This window comes from Mesocricetus auratus, unplaced genomic scaffold (genome assembly GCF_017639785.1).
Source record: "Mesocricetus auratus isolate SY011 unplaced genomic scaffold, BCM_Maur_2.0 Super-Scaffold_100010, whole genome shotgun sequence".
NCBI classification, from domain to species: Eukaryota; Metazoa; Chordata; class Mammalia; order Rodentia; family Cricetidae; genus Mesocricetus; species Mesocricetus auratus.
This window is the reverse complement of record NW_024429194.1, coordinates 47,632,603-47,652,857: the sequence shown is the minus strand read 5'-3', so window position 1 is coordinate 47,652,857 and position 20,255 is coordinate 47,632,603. Positions and strand designations below refer to the sequence as shown.

Below are 20,255 nucleotides of genomic sequence, written 5' to 3'. Positions count from 1 at the left end.
CCTACTTTCTGTGGAATTGTCCATGTCTGTCTTAAACCACGTGAATAAATGAGAATACCAATATATATAAAGGTGAGGTGCTCAAATTGTTTCCCTTGTTCACATAGAAGTGTCTGGGGGCTCTCAGAAAGACTATGCCCAGGTAGGCATCTCTCTCCCTGCTGTTGCGGGAGGAATGTCACTATACATCACTTTCCTCCATTTCTATAGAAGATGGAACTTTCATCCTGTTATTTTTCCCATGAAAATTTAATGATGGAACTAGGTGTTTCCATGATTGTGTGTGAATGAAAAATACCATTGCATTTAGCTTCCAAATACAGAAAAGCAAGCACAAGTTTCTCTAATTTCAGTAAAGCGAACCAAGTTCTCTACTCTGTTCTACATTGTAATCAGGGAGAAAGCATTCTTTTCTACTGCTATTCCCCAAAATAAAACACCTGCCAGTATCAAACTCACCCATACCATAGCCTCTTTATGTCCTGTTCTTTACCCATGTACAGCAAAGGAACTTAAATCTAGAACACTTCCCAAAAAAAAACGCCATCTCCTGTGATTCAGACGTAAGTTTGGTTTCTCAGTATTGCAGACTGGGGAGTTTGTAAGAATTCCCACATACTATCAACAGCTTGCACACCAGCATAATAAACACACAGGCTGCTAGGCCACCAGACCCTCTGACTGAGGTTGGCAGGCAGATGTCCTGTCCTGAACACACGCTTCTGTGTGTGGTCACAGTAGGACTCCTCCACAAAGGCAAACATTGCACACAGTTGATGCCTTGAAACCCCTGAACCTGTGACCCCAATCAGGCATTGAGAAGCTCGTCGTCTGAGTGTCCAATGGCGTCTGGGTTGGAGAGCGGATCCAAGTCTGCAAATAGATTGAACCAGGCTGACATGTCTTGGTTACCATTGTTGGGGGCTAGTTAAAAAGAAGAAAAAAAAGACATTAAAGAGATTCAGCTTTTAGAAATAACATTTTTGTACTACTTTTGTGATTTTTGAAGTGAATGCTTTTTTATAAAGTTGGCTGACAATGGTTCACTAAATCACTCTGAAGGGTAACTTTAAACATAAATGCAGGTACCTTCTGCTTTGCTGAGACTCTGAGTTCAGTGTTTCTTGGGGATGTCTTCTAAGAGGATCATCTTAGAAGCAATTTCAAATAATTTATAGAAAGCTTAGAGATAAGGTTTAAAGTCACTTCTGTTCCTCCCAAGACAACTTAAACTGCTTAAAACCTCTTTATTGGGGCTGGAGAGATGGCTTGGTGGTTAAAAGCACTGGCTGCACTTCTAGAGGACCCAGGTTCAAGTCCCACCACCCACATAGCAGCTCACAGCTGTCTATAACTTCAGTTCCAGACAATCTGACACCCTCACACATGCATACATACAGTCAAAAACACCAGTACACATGAAATATAAAAGGCCACATGGTGCTGGTGTATGCCTTTAATCCTGGGAGACAGAGGCAGGTAGATAAGAGTTCAAGGCCAGTCTGGTCTGCAGAGCGAGTTCAGAACAACCAGGGCTGCACAGAGAAAACCCTGTCTCAAAAAACAAAAACAAAAAACCAATTATACATAATAAAGGGAAAAATCACTCATTTTATACATCAGGGAGTGTTTCTTTAATTTTTATTTCTCTTTTGAGGCAGGGTCTTGCTGTCTAGCTCATGTTGGCTTCAGATCTGTGAACCTGTCTCAGGACTTCTAAGTTTTGGATTACAGGGATGCACCATCATGCCTAGTGCTCGTCAAAACATTCTCTAGCAAGGGCTAAAGAGATGGCTCCCAGGTTAAGTTCCAGGTTTGATCCCAGGGCACATAGCATAGAGGGAGAGAAACACACATTTTCTCCCACTCTAAAGGTAATTTTTACAAATGTTAAAACATGTTTTTCTTTTTCTTTTATTTTTTTCTTTTTTTGATTGAGACAGGGTTTCTCTGTATTGCTTTGGAGCCTATCCTGAAACTGGCTCTGTAGACCAGGCTGGCTTCAAACTCACAGAGATCTGCCTACCTCATCCTCCCCAGCGCTGGGATTAAAGGCGTGCACCACCAACACCCTGCCTCAAAAGTTAAAACATTTTGATAAGAACATCGTGTCTCAGACCCAAGTAGTTTTGTGTGTTTATTTGTGTGGTACTTTGAATGTAATGTCCCCCATAATCTCATACGGGATGGCACTATTAGGAAGTGTGGCTTTGTTGGAGTGGGTGTGGCCTTGGAGGATGTGTGTCACTGTGGGAGTGGACTTTGAGGTCTCCTATGTCAGGATATCACCCAGTGTCTCAGTTGATTCCCTGTTGCCTGAAAGATGTAGGATTCCCAGCTACTCCTCCAGCATCACCTATGCCTGCCTGCACGCCACCATGCTTCCTGCCGTGATGATAATGGACTGAACATCTGAACTGTAAGCCAGCCCCAATTAAATGTTTTCCTTATAAGAGTTGCTGTGGTTATGGTGTCTCTTCACAGCAATAGAAACCCTAACTAAGACAGAAATTGGTATGAGGGATTGCCTGTCCATGATTTTTGTTTGGAGTAAAATGGACTTGGGAGTTTGGGTTAGGAATGCTTTAAGCACTGCTTAATGAGCCACACTAGTAGGAACATGAAGACAGTGGTGTTGAGTGTGATTTGATGCACTATGGGGGCTACCTCAAGAGGTTTCAGAGGAGAATTTTAGTATGCTGCCTAGAGATTGTTCTTGTGATATTTTGGTGAAGTGAATGTTTTTTGCCCTTGCCTGAAGAGTCTGCCTGAGATTAAAGTGAAGAGTTTGGGATTAATTCCATTGGCAGAAGCAATCTCAGACAGCCTAGTACAAACTAGTCATGTGGTTCTTAGTGGTAACTCTAGTGAAGATTTATCATGAGAAGGAGTCAGCTGAGCAGAATAAATTACAAAATGAAAATTCTGGGGAGAGAAAGAGCACTAGGAAGTGGAATGGAGCTAAGTCCTGTGTTCATGGAGATAGAGATTAAGAAATGGAATAAAGGGGGTGGTGACCTCAGGGCAAGAGCCCACCCAGGCAAGTTTCTAACTTGTGGAAAGAAGGAAAAGTTTAGAGCTGGGTGTGGTGGTGCACATCTATACAATCGCAGCACGTGGGAGGCAGAGGCTGTCAGATCACTGAGTTTGAGGCCAGCCTGGTCTACAGAACAAGTTTCACAACAGCCAAGCTTAGACAGTGAAAGACAAAACTGCTGAAGATGTAATTGAACAAGGGGGCCATGTTCCAGCCCCAGTAAGCAGCAGAACTTGGCAGCTTCGGCCACTTGGTTCTGGCTTTAGAGTCAAGGATAGAAGGAAGGGGTTATGGAATCTCCCTCCATACCTAAAGAAAGCCTCTGAGGTCAGGCATGTGTCAGGGGTGTCCCTGAATAGAGGCCCAGTAGAGAGTCCATTGTATGAAGCTGTAAGGTTGAAGCCTGGATTGCCTTGGAGACCCCAAGATGTTGGAGATGCCAGAGCCATGGAGATACCTGCCAAGGAGAGCGGCTAACGGAGTGGAACCAACCCAAGAGAAAGAGTGAGCTACAGTCAACAAAGCTGAACGGAGTTGGAGACATGAAGAACGCTTTGACATCAGACATGGAGTATTTCCTCACTATGTTCCCTTCCCTACATATTGGAATGGTAATGTATATCCTGTGACTTTATATTGCAAGTATGTGATCTGCTTTATGATTTTGATTTTACAGGGGATTACAGTTAAGAGATTGCATTAATCTCAGAGAGACTTCGGACGCTGAAATAAATTTGGGATTGTTACTGACTATAGGGACTTCTGAAGTTAGTCTAAATGTATTTTGCATTATGATATTGTTACAAGTTTATGGGGGCCAGGGAGTGGAATGTGTTAGTTTGAATATAATTGGACCCCATAATCTCGTAGAGAGTGGCACTGTTAGGGGGTGTGGCTTTATTGGAGTGGGTATGGCCTTGGTGGAGGAAGTATATCACTGTGAGGGCAGCCTTTGAGGTTTCCTTTGCTCAGAGTAACACCCAGTGTGTCAGTTGACTTCCTCTTGCCTGCAGGATGTAGAACTCTCAGCACCATGTCTGCCTACTTGCTGCCATGCTCCCCATGATGATAACGGACTGAAGCTCTGAAACTATAAGTGAGCCCCCCTCCCCCAGTTAAATGGGCTTTTTTCTTTTATAAGAGTTGTCATGGTCATGGGGTCTCTTCACAGCAATACTATTGGTTTTGTTTTGGATTTTTGGTTTGATTTTTTTGAGACAGAGTTTCCCTTTGTAGCCCTGGCTGTCCTGTAACTCACTCTGTAGATCTAGCTGGCCTCGAACTCAGAGAGCCATCTGCTTCTGCCTCCTTAGTGCTGGGATTAAAGTGTGGGCTACCAGTCCAGCTAAGTTATTTTTTAATGTACTATCACTTCACAAATTAATACCATACTATTTAAAAATGCATTGTTTTATTTCTTATGTATATGTGAACACCTCTATGCATATGTGGTACCTATGGAGGCCAGAAGAAGGTGTCAGATAACCTGGAGCTGGAGTTACACAGTTGTGAGCTGCCATATTAGTGCTGAGAACTGAACCAGGGTCCTCTGGAACAGCAGCCAGTGTTCTTAATCACTGAGTCATTTTTCTAACTACTCAACCCACCTTATTAGTGTTTCAGTCCCTCTCATTTCAATCCCTCATAGAATGGATATTTTTGTGTCAGCAGCCTGCAAGTTTTACTGTGACATATTCAAGGATACATGTTTATACATGAGGGCCAGGACTAACAGGTCACACATGGTGATAACAGCCAGTCATTTCAAAAGGTTATTAGTCCCTTGTTTCATTGCTGTTGCTGTAATGAAACACCATGAACAAAAGCAGCTTGGGAGGAAAGGGTTTATTTGGTTTCCATGTCTAGTCCATCACTGAAAGAAGTCAGGACAGGAACCCAAATAGGCAGGAACCTGGAGGCAGGAGTTAATGCAGAGGCCATAGAGGAATGCAGCTTACTGGCTTGCTCCCTTTAGTTCTTTCAGCCTGTTTTCTTATAGAACCCAAGACAACCAGCCCAGAGGTGGAACCAACCACAATGGGCTGGGCCCTCCCCCATCAATCACTAATTAAGAAAACACCAAACAGGCTTGCCTACAGCCTGATCTTATGGAGACATTTTCCCAATTAAGGCTCCCTTCTCTCTGATGACTCTAGTTGTGTCAAGTTGACATAAAACTAACCAGGACATCCCTGAAGGCCAAGGAGTCTAGAAACCAGGGCAAGGGCCTCCAGGACAAGCCAAGAACTGGATATGCTGGGTTGCAGTGCGCTTTAAAGATGAATGTAGTTCAACTCAGAACAGAGTCAAGAGACCCTCTTTGCCCAGTCATGGTTACTACCTGCTACAGACCAGAGGGGCCATAGTTGTCCAGCAGTATCTGAGGCCCTATGTGTCAGGGCAGAGCCTGAGGCTTCAGTGAATTTGGGTCCAGCTCCTGTTCTGGGAACCAAGGTCATGTCAGCTCTACTCATTCAAGGACAGCTTTGAGGCCTGGTCTTCTACTTCCAGTGAGTAATGCTGGCCAAGTCTCTTGCCTACATGAGCTCATTTTCACCTCTGCTTCACAGTCATACAATTTACCTTCCCTATAACATGTGAGAGTAAACAGAGGCTGCTGATAATTATGCCAAGGTGGTGGTCATGGCAACGCCTGAGACCTCCCTGATGAGTGTGTAAAAAATTATATTTACAAGACAGGAAAAAAATGAATTTCACTACTTGTGATTAGAAAAAGAAACAAAACTAACTTTTTTTGAGAGGGGTGGTTTGAGAGTCATGGTAATCCTCCTGTCTCAGCCTCCTGAGGCCTGGATTAAAGGCCTGCACCACTATGCCCAGCAGTGTCTTTGCTTGCTGTGTTCTGTGAGCCATGACTGTCTGCCGAACATCCACATGTGTGGTCCCCAGCCATCCCACACTGGTAGACTCTTTGGGAGCAGGCTGAGGACAGCTCAGTAACAGGGCACTCTCCTAGCACATCAGGCCAGCACCCCAAACACAACCTAGCCGAGGCCCCATGGAAGGAAGTTACGTCACTGGGGGCCAGTGGGACCGCAGCCTTTACCCCTTTTAGGTTCTCGGCTTCTCTGAGGCGAGCAGGCCTCTTTCACCATGTCCTGTCATGATGCACTGTGTCGCCACAAGTGCAGCAGCAGTGACCAGCTTGAGCATGGACTGAGACGCCCCAGCCATGAGCCAAATGCAGTAGATGCTAGCTAGCAAATGTACAGGGAGAGGGAAAGGAGAGCATGGTCCAGCCGCAGATGCAGCCCACGGGTCATTCAGCATGGAAAGGCCCTAGGTTCTACCCCCAGACCACAGAGGAGGAGGAGCATGGGGAAGAGCAAAAATTACTAATGATTGGAATGTGATGGCCTTTACCTATAATCTTAGTTCTCAGGAGACTGAGGCTGGAAAATCAAGAATTCAAGGTGCCTGGCTACACAGTGAGATCCCTGCCTGCCATTTAAATTATTTCAATTCAGAACACACAGAATACAGAACAAGGTACCAAATGTAGCAGCATTCTGAAAAACCTACTCATAGAACACATGGGAATACTTTTTAATTTTTAGTTTTTCTATAATGCTGAATTTATTGAAAAAATTAAAAGTATTGGTATCATAAGAATTTGAAAGTCTGCCCAAAAGACCTTCTTCCATAGGTAACCACTTGAGCAGTTTGAGCACAAAATGATTAAGTGTAGTGATGATTGTAAACTACAGAAAAATAGGAATTCAAATGGATACAGATTATGAATGGGAAGAGACAAGTCTGTTTTGAGCAGTGTGGACCAATGTGCTATCATGTGTTCTGAAGGACACCGTCTATCCTTATGCAAAAAATGCTGTAATACCTGCTGCAGGATGAATGACCTCTGAGGTTATCCTGCCCTGTCACCAAAACCCAAAGCCTATCATTCCAGGCATATCTGAAGCAATGAGCTACATGGAGGGGGAGGTTGGATGATGGCCTATGTCCGTGCACACCTATAAACCAACAGTTTGAGGTTGTGTCCTACATGCCCCCATCATTCCCATCTACAGGCATCATGCAATCCAAGGCACCTTGTGAGCTGGCATAGCTCAGGGATGGAGCACAAATCTACCACTGATGATGCCTGGTTATTTTCTTCACACATAAGGCAAAGTGGTCCTTTTCTAAATTCTCCTGAATTTCACTCATTAATGCAATGAAAAGTAGTGACTTACATTTTAATTTCTTTGGATGCTGTGAAGACACTTGCAGGGTATCTGAGTGTTCTGATCCCTCTTGGGAGACCCAGTCTTTAGGGGAAGGAAAGACAGAGAAACGAGAAAGAATTAACTGTAGCATGAATAACAAAAACCCAGAGACAGATAATGGGGTTCAAGCTGAAGATCAGAAAAACAAAGCAGCCAGCCACTAGAAAGTTCTCACCTCTACCAAGGCTGGGGTGATCCTGTCCTCAGCCTGACTAAGACTGAATACCCTGCAATCCTGTCTCCTCCTGTCTTATATTCCTCTCCAGTGCTGGGATTAAAGGTGTGCACCACCAATGCCCAGCTTCTATGGCAAACTAGAGTGGCTGCTGGAATTAAAGGTGTGAGTCACCACTGCCTGGCCTCTATGGCTGACTAGTGTGGCTACCTCTGCACTCTGATCTTGAGGCAAGCTTTATTTGTTATATCATAAACAAAATATCACCACAATTGCCCTTTTTTATCTAATAAAAAAGGCTATAACTAATATAACTAATAAAAAACTAAATATAATAAGTCTAATAACTATATACAATAAATACAGTCAACAAGTACATCAACAATGTCTTGTCCATTTGCATTTGACAAATTCAGAGAAAATATTCCATTATCTATCCAATGTTCCTGAGTCCAAAAGGTTGTACCTAATTCACTTTCTATTGCATGATCAAATTATCTTTTTTAAAAGTTTTTTTAGAATTTTTTTATTTTATGTACACTGATGTTTTGCCTGCATGTATTTCTGGTTACAGACAATTGTGAGCTGCCATGTGGGTGCTGGTAATTGAACACAGGTCCTCTGGAGCAGCATTCAGTGCTCTTAACCACTAAGCTATCTCTCCAGCCCTCAAATTTAGATTTCTGAATGGCCATGCTGCTTGATGAATATCATCTCTTCTAATTAAGAGGTGTCTTGTTCAAATTGAATCTTTATCAGTTTTGATGGTATCCATAGATTTTCTTCTCCTGTAGAAACAAAAGCAAAACCCCTTCCCCAACTTAATGCATATCCTGGTTTCCATTTTGAGGTCAACACATCTTTAAAGTATACTGGATGATTTAATTCATTAGTATTTTTTTCTATTATCCAGTGTTTCTCCACAGCTGTTGTTCCTTTCTCATTAGCATTTAGAAAATTCAAAGTTAATGAAACATTATGCAATCTATTTCTGGGTGTCTTTATCATTCCTTTGTTTATTTAGCATATCATTTAGAGTTTGATTTGATCTTTCTATAACTGCCTGCCCTGTAGGACTGTGTGATATACTAGTAATATGCTTTGTATTATAATAAACAAAAGAAACTTTCATTTTCTTAGAGACATATGCTGCAGCATTGTCTGTCTTTATTTGTACAGCATATACCCATGATGGCCATAACTTCTAACAAATGTGTAATTACCTAATTAGTCTTTTCTGAACTCAAAGCAGTTACCCATTTAAAACCTGAATAGGTATCAATGATATGGGGTACATATTTTAATTTTCCAAATTCTACAAAATGGAACACATCCATCTGCCAGATTTCATTCCTTTGAGTACCCGTTGGGTTATTTCCTGAAGGTAGTAGAGTTTGGTTTTCTATAGAACAAGTAGGACATTTCCTTTTAATTTCTTTGGCTTGTTGCCAAGTGATGAAAAAAATCTTTTTTCAAACCTTTGCTATTAACATTTTTTGTTTGTTTTTTGAGACAAGGTTTCTCTGTGGCTTTGGAGGCTATCCTGGAACTAGCTCTTGTAGACCAGGCTGGTTTCGAACTCACAGAGATCCACTTGCCTCTGCCTCTTGAGTGCTGGGCTTAAAAGCGTGCACCACCAATGCCCAGCTTAATTTTCCTCTCTTGAGCCTTAGCACTGCACCCTGGGAGAGGTGAGTGCTGGGCCTTCTCCTGCCCCATTAGAAGCCTTTGAATGGGGCACATGGACCTGTCCGGCCCACAGAATCCCCAGAGACCTGGGGGCACACCAAACCATCCAGCATCTGCCCCCATTGGAGCCTTAGCACCGCACCCACCAGGAGAGAACCTTGAACTTGGACCCATCGGGAAAACTGCTACATCGGAATCTTGGTCCTGCACCCACCAGGAGAGGCCCCACCTGCACCCACTGGAAGAAGAAATGGGAAGACACAATATAAAACACATAAAGAATAACCAATAGAATACAAGAGATGAAAGAGAGAATCTCAGGTGTTGAAGATACACTAGAGGAAATAGATTCTTCAACCAAAGAAAATGTTAAGTCCAACAAATCCATAACACAAACTATCCAGGAAATAATGGGACATTGTGAAAAGATCAAACCAGAAGAATAATAGGTATTGAAGAAGGCAAAGAAAGCCCAGCTCAAAGGCACAAAAAACATATTCAATAAAATCATAGAAGAAAACTTTCCCAACCTAAAGAAGGACATGCCAATAAAAGTACAAGAAGCTTACAGAACATCATATAGACTGGACCAAAAAAAAAAGTCCCCCTTGCCACATAATAATAAAAAACACCAAACACACAGAATAAAGAATATTAAGAGCTGCAAAGGAAAAAGGCCAAGTAAGATATAAAGGCAGGCTGATCAGAATTACACCTGAGTTCTCAATGGAAACTCTTAAAGCCAGAAGGTCCTGGATAGATATTCTATCAACACTAAGAGACCATGAATGGCAGCCCAGAGTACTATATCCAGCAAAACTTTCAATAATTATAGGAGAAAACTCCAACCCAAGGAAGCTAGCTTCACTCTCAAAAACATAGGCAATAGATAATCCCACATTACCATAAGCCAAAAGAGGAGAAACAACACATAAAACCACCACCACCAAATCCAAAACTAACAAAAACCAACTCAATGGTTATTAATATCCCTTAATATCAAAGGTCTTAATTTGCCTATAAAGAGACACAGGCTAACAGAATGGATACGAAGACAGAATCCATCTTTCTGATGCAAACAAAAAACACACCTCAACTTTAAAGACAGATGGCACCTCAGAGTTAAGGGTTGGAGTTTTCCTTACAGAGCTTTCTATAGGACTGGATTTGTGGATATGTATTGTTTAAATCTGGTTTTGTCATAGAATATCTTGATTTTTTCCAAGTACACATCAAAAAAGTTGTTCACCATGATCAAGTAGGCTTTATCCCAGAGATGCAGGGATGGTTCAAGATACAAAAATCTGTCAATGTAATCCACCATATAAACAAACTGAAAAAGAAATATCACATGATCATCTCAGTAGATGCTGAAAAAGCCTTTGACAAAATTCAACACCCCTTTCATGATAAAGTTCTTGGAGAGATCAGGGATAACAGGAACATACCTAAACATAATAAAAGCAATATACAGCAAGCCAACATCAAACTAAACAGACAATTTTATTCCTCTAAAATCAGGAACGAGACAAGGCTGTCCACTCCATATCTCTTCAATATTGTAGTTTTAAGTTCTAGCTAGAGCAATAGGATAACAAAAGGAGATCAAGGGGATACAAATTGGAAAGGAAGAGGTCAAACTTTCTATTCATGTTTTTAATTTTGGTCTTTGCTCATTTATAAAAGTTTGCCCCTAAATTTTTTGTTCTGTCATCCAGAGCAGTAGGTTTCTTGCAGTAGGCATTAGGTTCTTTAATTGCGCTGGGAAGGAGTTTCCATCGTGACAGGAAATGACTGAACTAGATTTGGCATAGGGGCCTCTCAAGGAGTTTCCAGATGACAAAGGGATACCTTGAATATCCCTTTTTTGATCTACATTCTTTAGTTCAATGCCTGCTTTTACCACACCTTCTGCATAATCCAGAAGGGAGGGGAGTTCTGTTTGGATTATGCTATTAAAAAAACATTGCTTCTAGGAATGCCCTGTTACCATCTCTTTTAAGGTGACCTTGTTTGACACAATTGAAACACTAGATATTTTGATTTTTCTTCAAACCTCTGGAAGTCACCTCTCTTATCCATACATCATCATGGTCATGAAATTCAATATTGATTGTACCTCGGACCCATTCCTCCAAGGGTGCTGACCTTGCCTTTGTAAGTCTAATTATCCTTTTGCATTGAAAATTAGCATTTTCAAAAGCTAGAGATTGAATTATTATTTGTCTAGCTTCTGAATTTGATATCATCCTATTTACTGCTGAAGTCAATCTTTGTAGAAATCCGTGAAGGTTTCTTTTGGACCCTGTATAACTTTAGTAAATGACTCAATTTTCTTTTTTACTTTTCCAGTTCTGTCCCAAGCATTCAAAACTGTGTAGCATAAAGCCAGGTGTGGTCATCATATAGAGATTGTCTTTCTACAGTGGCATAACCTCCTCCTCCTAGAAGATGATCTTGGGAGATTTCTATACCTCTAGTTCTACACTGTTGTTCAATGGTCTTAGCCTTTTCTCTGAACCAGGTCCTTCATTGTAATTGTGGACGATGCTCTAAAACAGCATTAGCCAAGTCTATCCAGTCTTTAGGGATAACTATTACAGACTGACCACGAGCTTAACACCAATTTCACAAATGGTGAACGCAAGATTATCATTTCCTTTAATCTCCTTAAATCTAACATTGGCACAGGAGTCCACTCAGCTCTTACAGAGCCTCTATCATTTGACAATTCCTGTAAGGTTACTGGATAATTTTTTTTATAATTTTCCTTTTTTAATGTTACCATTTTAATTATTTAACTATTTTATGTGCATTGCTGTGACAGTATCAGATCCCCTGTAAATGGAGTTACAGACAGTTGTGAGCTGCCATGTGGGTGCTAAGAATTGAACCCAGGTCTTCTGGAAAAGCAGCCAGTGCTCTTAACTGCTGAGCCATCTCTCCAGCATCGGTTACTGGATAAATTAAGGTTGGTTATTTGAAAACCTTAGACTGTTTATTTCTAACTGTTTATAATGCAATGCTGAAATTGGTTCTCCTTTAAATTCCTCTGTCTGGGTCTGAATACCTCTATGATCGGCTTTAGTAAGTTTTTCTATGCCCTGCATCTTGGCACACATATCAACCAATTTTTTTAGAGATACACCAAAAAATATTAAACCGACAACAAAGATTACCAAAATGAAAATTAACAGTATATATCAATCCCAGTTAATTATCCCTTCATTTAATTGTTCCAATTTTAAACCATTCATTGTGTAGTCATATAGAGCTCTAACTCCTTCCATTGTAATAGTGTTTCCCATTTTTTAATGTGGGGAAAAATTCTCTCTTTTAACTAATCCCATAAGAATTCTCAGCTGGGTGTTGGCGGTGCATAACTTTAATCCCTGCACTTGAGAGGCAGAGGCAGGTGAATCTTAGTGTGTTTGAGGCCAGCTTGGTCTACAAAGTGAGTTCTAGGACAGCTAAGACTGTTACACAGAGAAACCCTGACTTGTTTTATCCTACAGCCCATGATGCTTTGCTTTTTAAAAAAATGTAAGCAGAGTGCTGACCCCAGAATCTGTGGGGAAAGTAACTGGAGAAGTGTGGAGGAGAGTTGAGATGTCAAAGACCTGTTGGAATCTCTTGCAGCAATATGGACAACCAAATGAAGTTCTGAGTGGACTGGAGACAAAGTGGGCTCAATTCGATAACCAGCATCGATAAGAGGAGCAAAAGGACTCCCAAGGTGCAGCCCAGGATACAGGACAGTGGGGTTGCTGATGACTGCTTCTCTAGGACACATACACACACACTCTCTCTCTCTCCTCTCTCCTCTCTCTCTCTCTCTCCCTCCCTCCCTCCCTCCCCTCTCTCTTTCTCTCTAATTCTGAACCCTGCAGGAAAAAAGAATACACCAAATTTTGCTTGGGGTGCTGGGAGTGGCTTAGTGGAGCAGTGTTGTAAGCACCTGGGGCAGTCTGTGAGGAACACAGGGGTTTGGTGGGGTAGCATGGAGACGGCCCTTGTTTCAGACAACTGCGGTGAGGTTCAGATTTGATGTATCTTCCTGTTGATTGGTACGACTGCAGATTTTATCTAGTAGTGCTGAGGTTAAATCTATTTCCCTCGACTCTGTCATCAATAACTACAATAGTTTTGCTTATCAAACACAACGTCTCATCAACACTTACTGTTGAAAGCGCCATCTGCATGAAGGCCAAGGTCGAAGAGCTGTGAGGGGAGGAACTGGGAGGAGCAGGTGAGAGGCCCAGACCCCACTGAAGGCTCCTGGGATATGAGCCCAGCACGGGGGCTCCCACAGGCCGGCTGACATTCCTGCGTAAGTTCACTAGCGCCTGAAGAACTGGGGCTTAGGAGGCTGTTCAGAAATGAGAATTCCTTCTCAAAATCATCTCCCTCCAGCGAGTCTCTAGGCAGAGTTCTTGCAGCTGCTGGTTGAGAACAGAAAGAGCAAGGGTTTTATTTCCTTTTGAGGAAATGAGAGCAGGACACAGGAGAACTAGTCTTGTTTTTCCTTTATGTCATTAACATAATTTAAAAACAACTACATTGATTATAAGTCTTTAGTTATGCCTAGCAAGACAGGGTGTAGATAAAAATGGTCAAAACAGTTATGAATGCCTATAAACATAATAAGCTACTGCCTGTGTGAGATGGAGACTCAGGCCACATGGGAGATGGACATAACAGACACAAGCCTTGCAGGAAGGAACCAGACGAGGAAGTGAAGACATGTAACCAGGTCATGCTGTGGCATGGATGCGTCATCTCTCCATGATGCAGGAAATCTACAGATACAGATGTGTGCGTGTGCACAGAAAATGTAGCGATAACAGTGTAATAAAACAATTCTAAAGCAAAGCCAGAAAACAATTTATCTTTTACTGATAAATTTTAAAACCTTCAGTGAAACAATTTTAGTTGAAATAACAAACTTCCTAAAACACTATGATAAAAATATTTCGTAATCCATGGGATAATTCAATACCAAGAGTGAAGGAGAGGTTGTAGGGCCTTCACTCCAGTGTAACTAGTAAAAGCCTCAAACTATTAAGTATATAAAAAAAAAACCCAAAAGGCATTTACTTAAAAGCTCCAGAATTCAGGAGGAACTGGAAAATCTGGTGTTTGTACTGAAAACAACCCTCTTCCACCATAACCATTCCAGTCTGGACTACCCAAGGGCGACCCCACCTCCATTTCACAATCTGTCCCTTTTCCCCGAGGCTAAATTCCATAATTTCAGTCAAGAACAAAGGCTCCCATCGCCCACCCAGACCTGCTTATCAGATGGACACTGAGTGGCCCAGTTGGGGTGGGGAGGAGGACAGAGAGGAATTATGGGAACATGGGAGGGGATGGAGCTGCTCACTGCAGAGTTTGGTTGAAGCCCGGCAACAGCAAGAAGCAGAAATGAGCACAAGTCACTTTCGCTTAAGGCCTTTCTCCCATCTCAGTTCTGCCCTGCAGCTTCCTAAGAGTCTCAGCAGAAAGCCTGTGCGACCCTAGTGGTTGCAGGTTTTGCCTTGCAAAGTGTACATCTATCAGGGCATCTGCACAGCCTCCATATACTCTCACTTGTTGGAAAGAGAAAGGTTTCTTTTCTTTTTTTTTTTTTTTTGAGACAGGGTTTCTCTGTGTAACATTTCTGGCTGTCATAAAACTTGCCTTGTAGACCAGGCTGTCTCAAACTCACAGAGATCCTACAGCGTGCACCACCACCACCCGACTGAGATGTATCTTCACATAGAGCTAACACTGCAACTCTCCCTTGAGAAACCCATGCCCACTCTTGGGTCTGTCTTATTCTTTCCCCTGAGCATCTCACTACTGCATTTGTGTTTTAAAATCTTTGTAAAATATGACTTCATAAACCGTCTTCTTCTGCCCCCTGGAGTGCTGGGATTAAAGACTTGTGCCACCCTCACCTGGCCAGAATTTTTTTAACAGGCTATATTTATTTATTGTTGTGTGTATGTAAGTATGTGGTGGCATGCGTGTGATGATCTTAGGACAGTTTCAGGGAGTAGGCTAAGCTCCATTTTATGCTAGGCATCCATCTTGGTACCCACCAGCCATTTATCACTGACTCCAGATCCCAGTAACCTTGATTCAATGACCCCACCCAAAAATGCACAGCTGGACTATCTACTTGTTATGATATGACTGCTTTTCTTGCTTCTGTAACTTGCTTACACAGATACCCACAGATTGCTTTGAGTGGCCTTAATCACTTCTCTTGGCAGAACAGAACAGTTTTTATTTGCTTGCATAGATATGGAATGTCTTCTGGTGGTTTTCCCTTTAAAGTCCTTCTCTAGACCCTCCTTTATGGCAATCTCAAATCTGGCTCAGAGACTGCCCTGCTAGCAGCTAATCAATAGATCTTTTAATTATAATTGCATTGAGTCTGTGGTCTTTTCCCAGGGGTCACAAACTTCATAACAGATCCCTTCTTATACCATGTGGTTCCTGGACAATGAAATCAGATCATCAGGTTTGATGGCAAGTGCCCTCACCAGCTGAGTCATTCCGCTGACTCCCAAAACCAACTTTCTGCACCGGTGTTGAGGATCCAAACTCAAATCCTCATCCTTGTGTAAATTATATTGACTGAGTCATCTGTCCAATCTCTGTCCCATTTTTGAGTTATTATTTTATATGTCTGAGCATTTTGCCTGATAATATGTACGTGTCCATGAAGGTCAAAAGAGGGTGTCAGATCTCCTGGAAATGGACTTACAGATGGCTGTGAGCCACAGGTTGGGTGCTGGGAATCAAACCTGGGTCCTCTAGAAGAGCAACCAGTACTCTTGACCACTAAGCCATCTCTTCAGCTCCACTGTTAATAGATTTTAAAGATTTATTTATTTATTTGGACTGGAGAGATGGCTCAGAGATTAAGAACACTGGCTGCTCTTCAGAGAATTCAAGCCTAAGAATATTCCTAGCAGCCGGGTGGTGGTGGCACATGCCTTCAATCCCAGCACTCGGGAGGCGGAGGCAGGAGGATCTCTGTGAGTTCAAGGCCGGGCTGGACCAACAGCCTCCAAAACAATACAGAGAAACCCTGTCTCGTAAAACCAAATATATATATATATATATATATATATATATATATGTATATATATATATGTATATATATGTATATATATATATTCATATTCCTGGCTAAGAGCACCAGGAAAAAAGGAAAAAAACAATCTTGCTGGACACAAGGCTAAACCATGGCCAACTACTTTGCCTGAAAGAACCAGGGGGAAAAGCTGGCTGGGGTCAAAAGTACTGACTTTGGGGACTATTCCTCCAACAGAGTCCAAGTTTGACTGCTTCGGTCTGTGAAACAATTTGTATTGTAACATTGCTGAAGTCAGTATAGCGACCATCTGGAAATGAATGGAGCCGACTAGCCAGGTGAGGTCCTGAGTTCGATACCCAGCAACTACATGGTGGCTCACAACCATCTGCAATGAGATCTGGTCCCTTCTTCTGGCCTGCAGACATGCATGCAGGTAGAACACTGTAAACATAATACATATACATAAACAAATCTTTTATGTATGTGGGTGATTTTGTCTGCATGTACATCTGTATACTAGAAGGGGGCATTGGATTTCATGAAACTACAGTTATAGACAGTTGTGAGCTGCCATGTGGGTCCTGGGAATTGAACTCAGGACCTCTTAACCACTCTCCAACCCTCCTCTTAATATTTTTAATAAGATTCCAATTCTACTTCACACTAGCTAGCTCTGGAATTCTTTTCTGAAGTCATAAATCTTGGGTTTTCCTGAGTTAAGGTCCCTAAAATATTTGGGGGGTCTCTCCATCCATACCTTTCCTAGACAAGTATGGACACATCTTCAGAATATGGTCAGTGATAAATACCAAAGAACTTCATGTTCAGTGGCAGGGAACTCTCATAACTGGCTAAACTAACTCTGACATTAGAAAGCTGGTGAGTATATGCTTTCCAGTGGTCTCAGGCAGCCTCTGTGGAAGGGTTATTCACGCCCTGGAGGGCTGTGACCCACAGTTGAGAACCTCTCTTCCTGCCCTTCACCAGCTCTTCACACCCAGACATAACCCTGTGGCTCAGAGTTAATCACAGGGTTTCCCTTGGAGCTTAGCACAGGACCAGTGGTGAGACCAGCAATAGGACGGCCTGAGGACCTATCCTTAGGTTGGGGTTCTCAGGATGGAGCTACCAATCTGCAGTCACATCAAGTAAAGCCCCCGCTCTGGTGGACTCGTCGCTGTGAGTGCCGCACCTGTGCTTGGAGAACAGACTCAAATTGCACTGGTCTCTGTGGATATGAGACTGAGGGAGAACCTAGGTTAGTGTCATTTGGGCCAGGTGATTACTATCAAGAAGTAGTACTACAAGGCTACTACAAGAAGCAAGACTGTTTGAAATGTAATTGCTGGCTGGTAAAACCCAACACTGACCCTAGGCCAGTGCCGAGGACAGACCTCTGGACCTGCGCTAATGTGAGGTCCAGACCCGGCCTCACGTTCATTATACTCACTTTCTGCCTGGCATTAATGAGCTATTTGTAGTAGTCTTGGACCATGGATTCACCACCAGGAACAGGACCCATTTTGGTCCTAACCCTGTCATTCCACACTGCTGGTCTTAGGTTGTAGGACCCAATTATGGCCTAGTATTTCAATGTTGGTCACTTCAGGACTGCCTACCCCATGTCTCTGCCAATGTCAGCCATCATAACAGAAGACAACTGTCTTCTTGGGGAAAACAAGGAAAGTACAGGTCAACTTACCCTGGGGCTGGTGCGTCCTTGTGACATGCATAGGAAGAGGAAATACTGTGGTGCCTCCCTGTAGGCCAGTGACAGTGGATGGAGTGTCTGAGCCCATCCAGGCCCTGGCTAGCCATACAAGAATCAACAACTCCTTACAGACACTCCTCCAGTTAGCTCCAAATAATGTGTCAAATACAGATTGAACACACATAGGCTTAGGGAGGGCATCCCTTTTAAAAATTATTTATTTATTGAGACAAGGTCTCATAGTAAAGCCCAGGATAGCCTCATCCTGGTGGCCATCTTACCATCTCAGTCTTTCAAGTGCTGAGATTTCAGATGTAAGTCACCATGCCCATCATGGGGCACTTGAGTTCTGAGGACAATCTTACAGGAACCCTGAGGCAAACCTGGATGTAAGGAGCCATAGTGCTAAACTAGTGGGAAGTGTCCACAGGATCAGAGAATTCAAACTGACAACGTGAAAACAGGCTATGGATAAGAGGGAAAACATCTCAAAGACAGGCAACTGAGCAGCAAACATGAGAGCTGACAAAAACAGGAAATGTAGCACAGTACCAAAGAGTCAACAGCAAGTCATTATAGTTCAAGAGGGATGAGAGAGCATCATAACTGAAGACTTAACCAGACCCAAAGCGGGCTATCAAGGCACAGGAAAGTCAAAGGATTCCAGCCACACCATCTAAGAATAAGATACTCAGTAAGCTCTCTAGTGTTAAAGCAAATGTACACAAAGCTGTCCATCCAGTTCTGCTTGGGGCAAACTATGCTGCAGAATATCTACAGCTCAAGAGACAGTGACATGAAGTATTCATGGTATCCAAGGAAACTGGTAGCCAAGAATACCACACCCAGAAAAACTGTCGTTTAAAAATGAACAAAAAAAAAAAAAGAAGTAAAGACAAAACCGAGAGAATTTCTCTCCTCCAGACCTGTCCTAAATAAATGTTAAAAGGGCTTATTCAAACCAAAATAGATGCTAAGGCTGGGCAGTGGTGGCACATACCTTTAATCCCAGACTTTGGGAGGCAGAGGCAGGTAGATATCAGAGTTCAAGGTCACCCTGTTCTACAAAACAAGTTCCAGGACAACCAGGGATATACAGAGAAACCCTGCTTTGAAAAAGGAGAAAGAGACAGAGACACAGAGTGAGAGACACAGACACAGAGAGACACAGAGAGAAAGAGTACAGATATAACCCAGAAGTCATAAAACTCATGCATAATAGTACCTTTCTCTAATATAAACATGATGCATAAACTTTTGTGTCTTTAGTAATGGCCTAATTAACAACGTAAGTAAAAGCAACAGTAACGACAGTAGCTACATTACGTTAGGAGAAAGGCAATATAGAAAGGTGTAAAATGAGTCCAGCAGATGGCTCAGCAGTTTCTGGCACTTGCTACCCAACCTGACAAACTGAACTTGACCCTGAGGACAAATGGTAGGAGAAGGGAACCAACTGTCCCCTTACCCCCACACATGGACTGCGACACGCATGCATCCGCATATACAGACCCACATACAAATAAGTGCAAATTTTGTTTTGCTTTTCAAGACAGGTTCTCTATGTAGCCCAGGCTGTCCTGAAACTTGCTCTGGAGACCAGGCTGGCCTTTAGCTCAGAGATCTATCTGCTTCTGCCTCCTGAGTGCTGAGACTCAAGATGTGTGCCACCACCACCCAGCAATAAATGTAATTCTTAATAATTAAAAACAAAGGCTGAAGCTGGGTATGGTAGCACATTCAGGAGGCAGTGGCTGGTGGATCTGTGTGAGTTTTAGGCCAACCTAGTCTCCATTGAGAGACCATAGATCAAAAAAAATTAAGATATAAAATGAGACATCAAAATTTCAAAATGTTACTCTTGTCTACATAGTAAATTCCAGGAGAGGCTCCAAAGCTACGCAGAGAAACCCTGTCTTGAAAAAATCCAAACAGAACAAAAACCCGAAATTTCAAAATGGGCCTGGGGGTGTAGCTCAGGTGATAGTGTCTTGCTGAGCATGTACAGGGCCCTGGGTTCAGTCCCCAGAACTACATAAAAAGATAGGCATGGTGACACGTCTATAATCTCAGCTCTCCAGAGGTAGTGGGAGGAGGCCTTAAACTCAGTGTCATCTTTAATTCTATAGTAAATACATCATGATCTACAGAGGCCCAATTCCACGTTGGGCTTCTGTAGAGACCATGCAAATGTAGAGGGTTTCGACTTTGTTTTAATCTATACATATGAGTGTGTGTGTGCGTGCGCACACCATATGTGTGTCTGGTTCCTAGAGCTGGAGTTTACTTTAATCTATGTATATGAC

At 42.5% G+C, this 20,255-nt stretch overlaps 1 protein-coding gene across 14 annotated transcripts in view; it reads right to left on the bottom strand.

Moving 5' to 3' along the window:
- Window positions 1-230: 230 nt before the first annotated feature.
- Window positions 231-20,255, bottom strand: part of Ica1l (islet cell autoantigen 1 like) — a 63,561-nt gene continuing 43,536 nt past the window's right edge. For 12 of the 14 annotated variants that reach the window (XM_040753524.1, XM_021227432.2, XM_021227430.2 and 9 more), the window contains exons 10-12: window positions 13,330-13,590; window positions 7,252-7,326; window positions 231-924 (exon numbers count right to left, since the gene is read on the bottom strand). In XM_040753524.1, coding sequence (XP_040609458.1) covers window positions 809-924; window positions 7,252-7,326; window positions 13,330-13,590 — 452 coding nt within the window. In that variant the 3' untranslated portion in view covers window positions 231-808. Of the gene's footprint in view, window positions 925-7,251; window positions 7,327-13,329; window positions 13,597-20,255 lie in introns of all 14 variants that reach the window. The other 2 variants (XM_040753530.1, XM_040753523.1) reach the window with 2 other exon arrangements.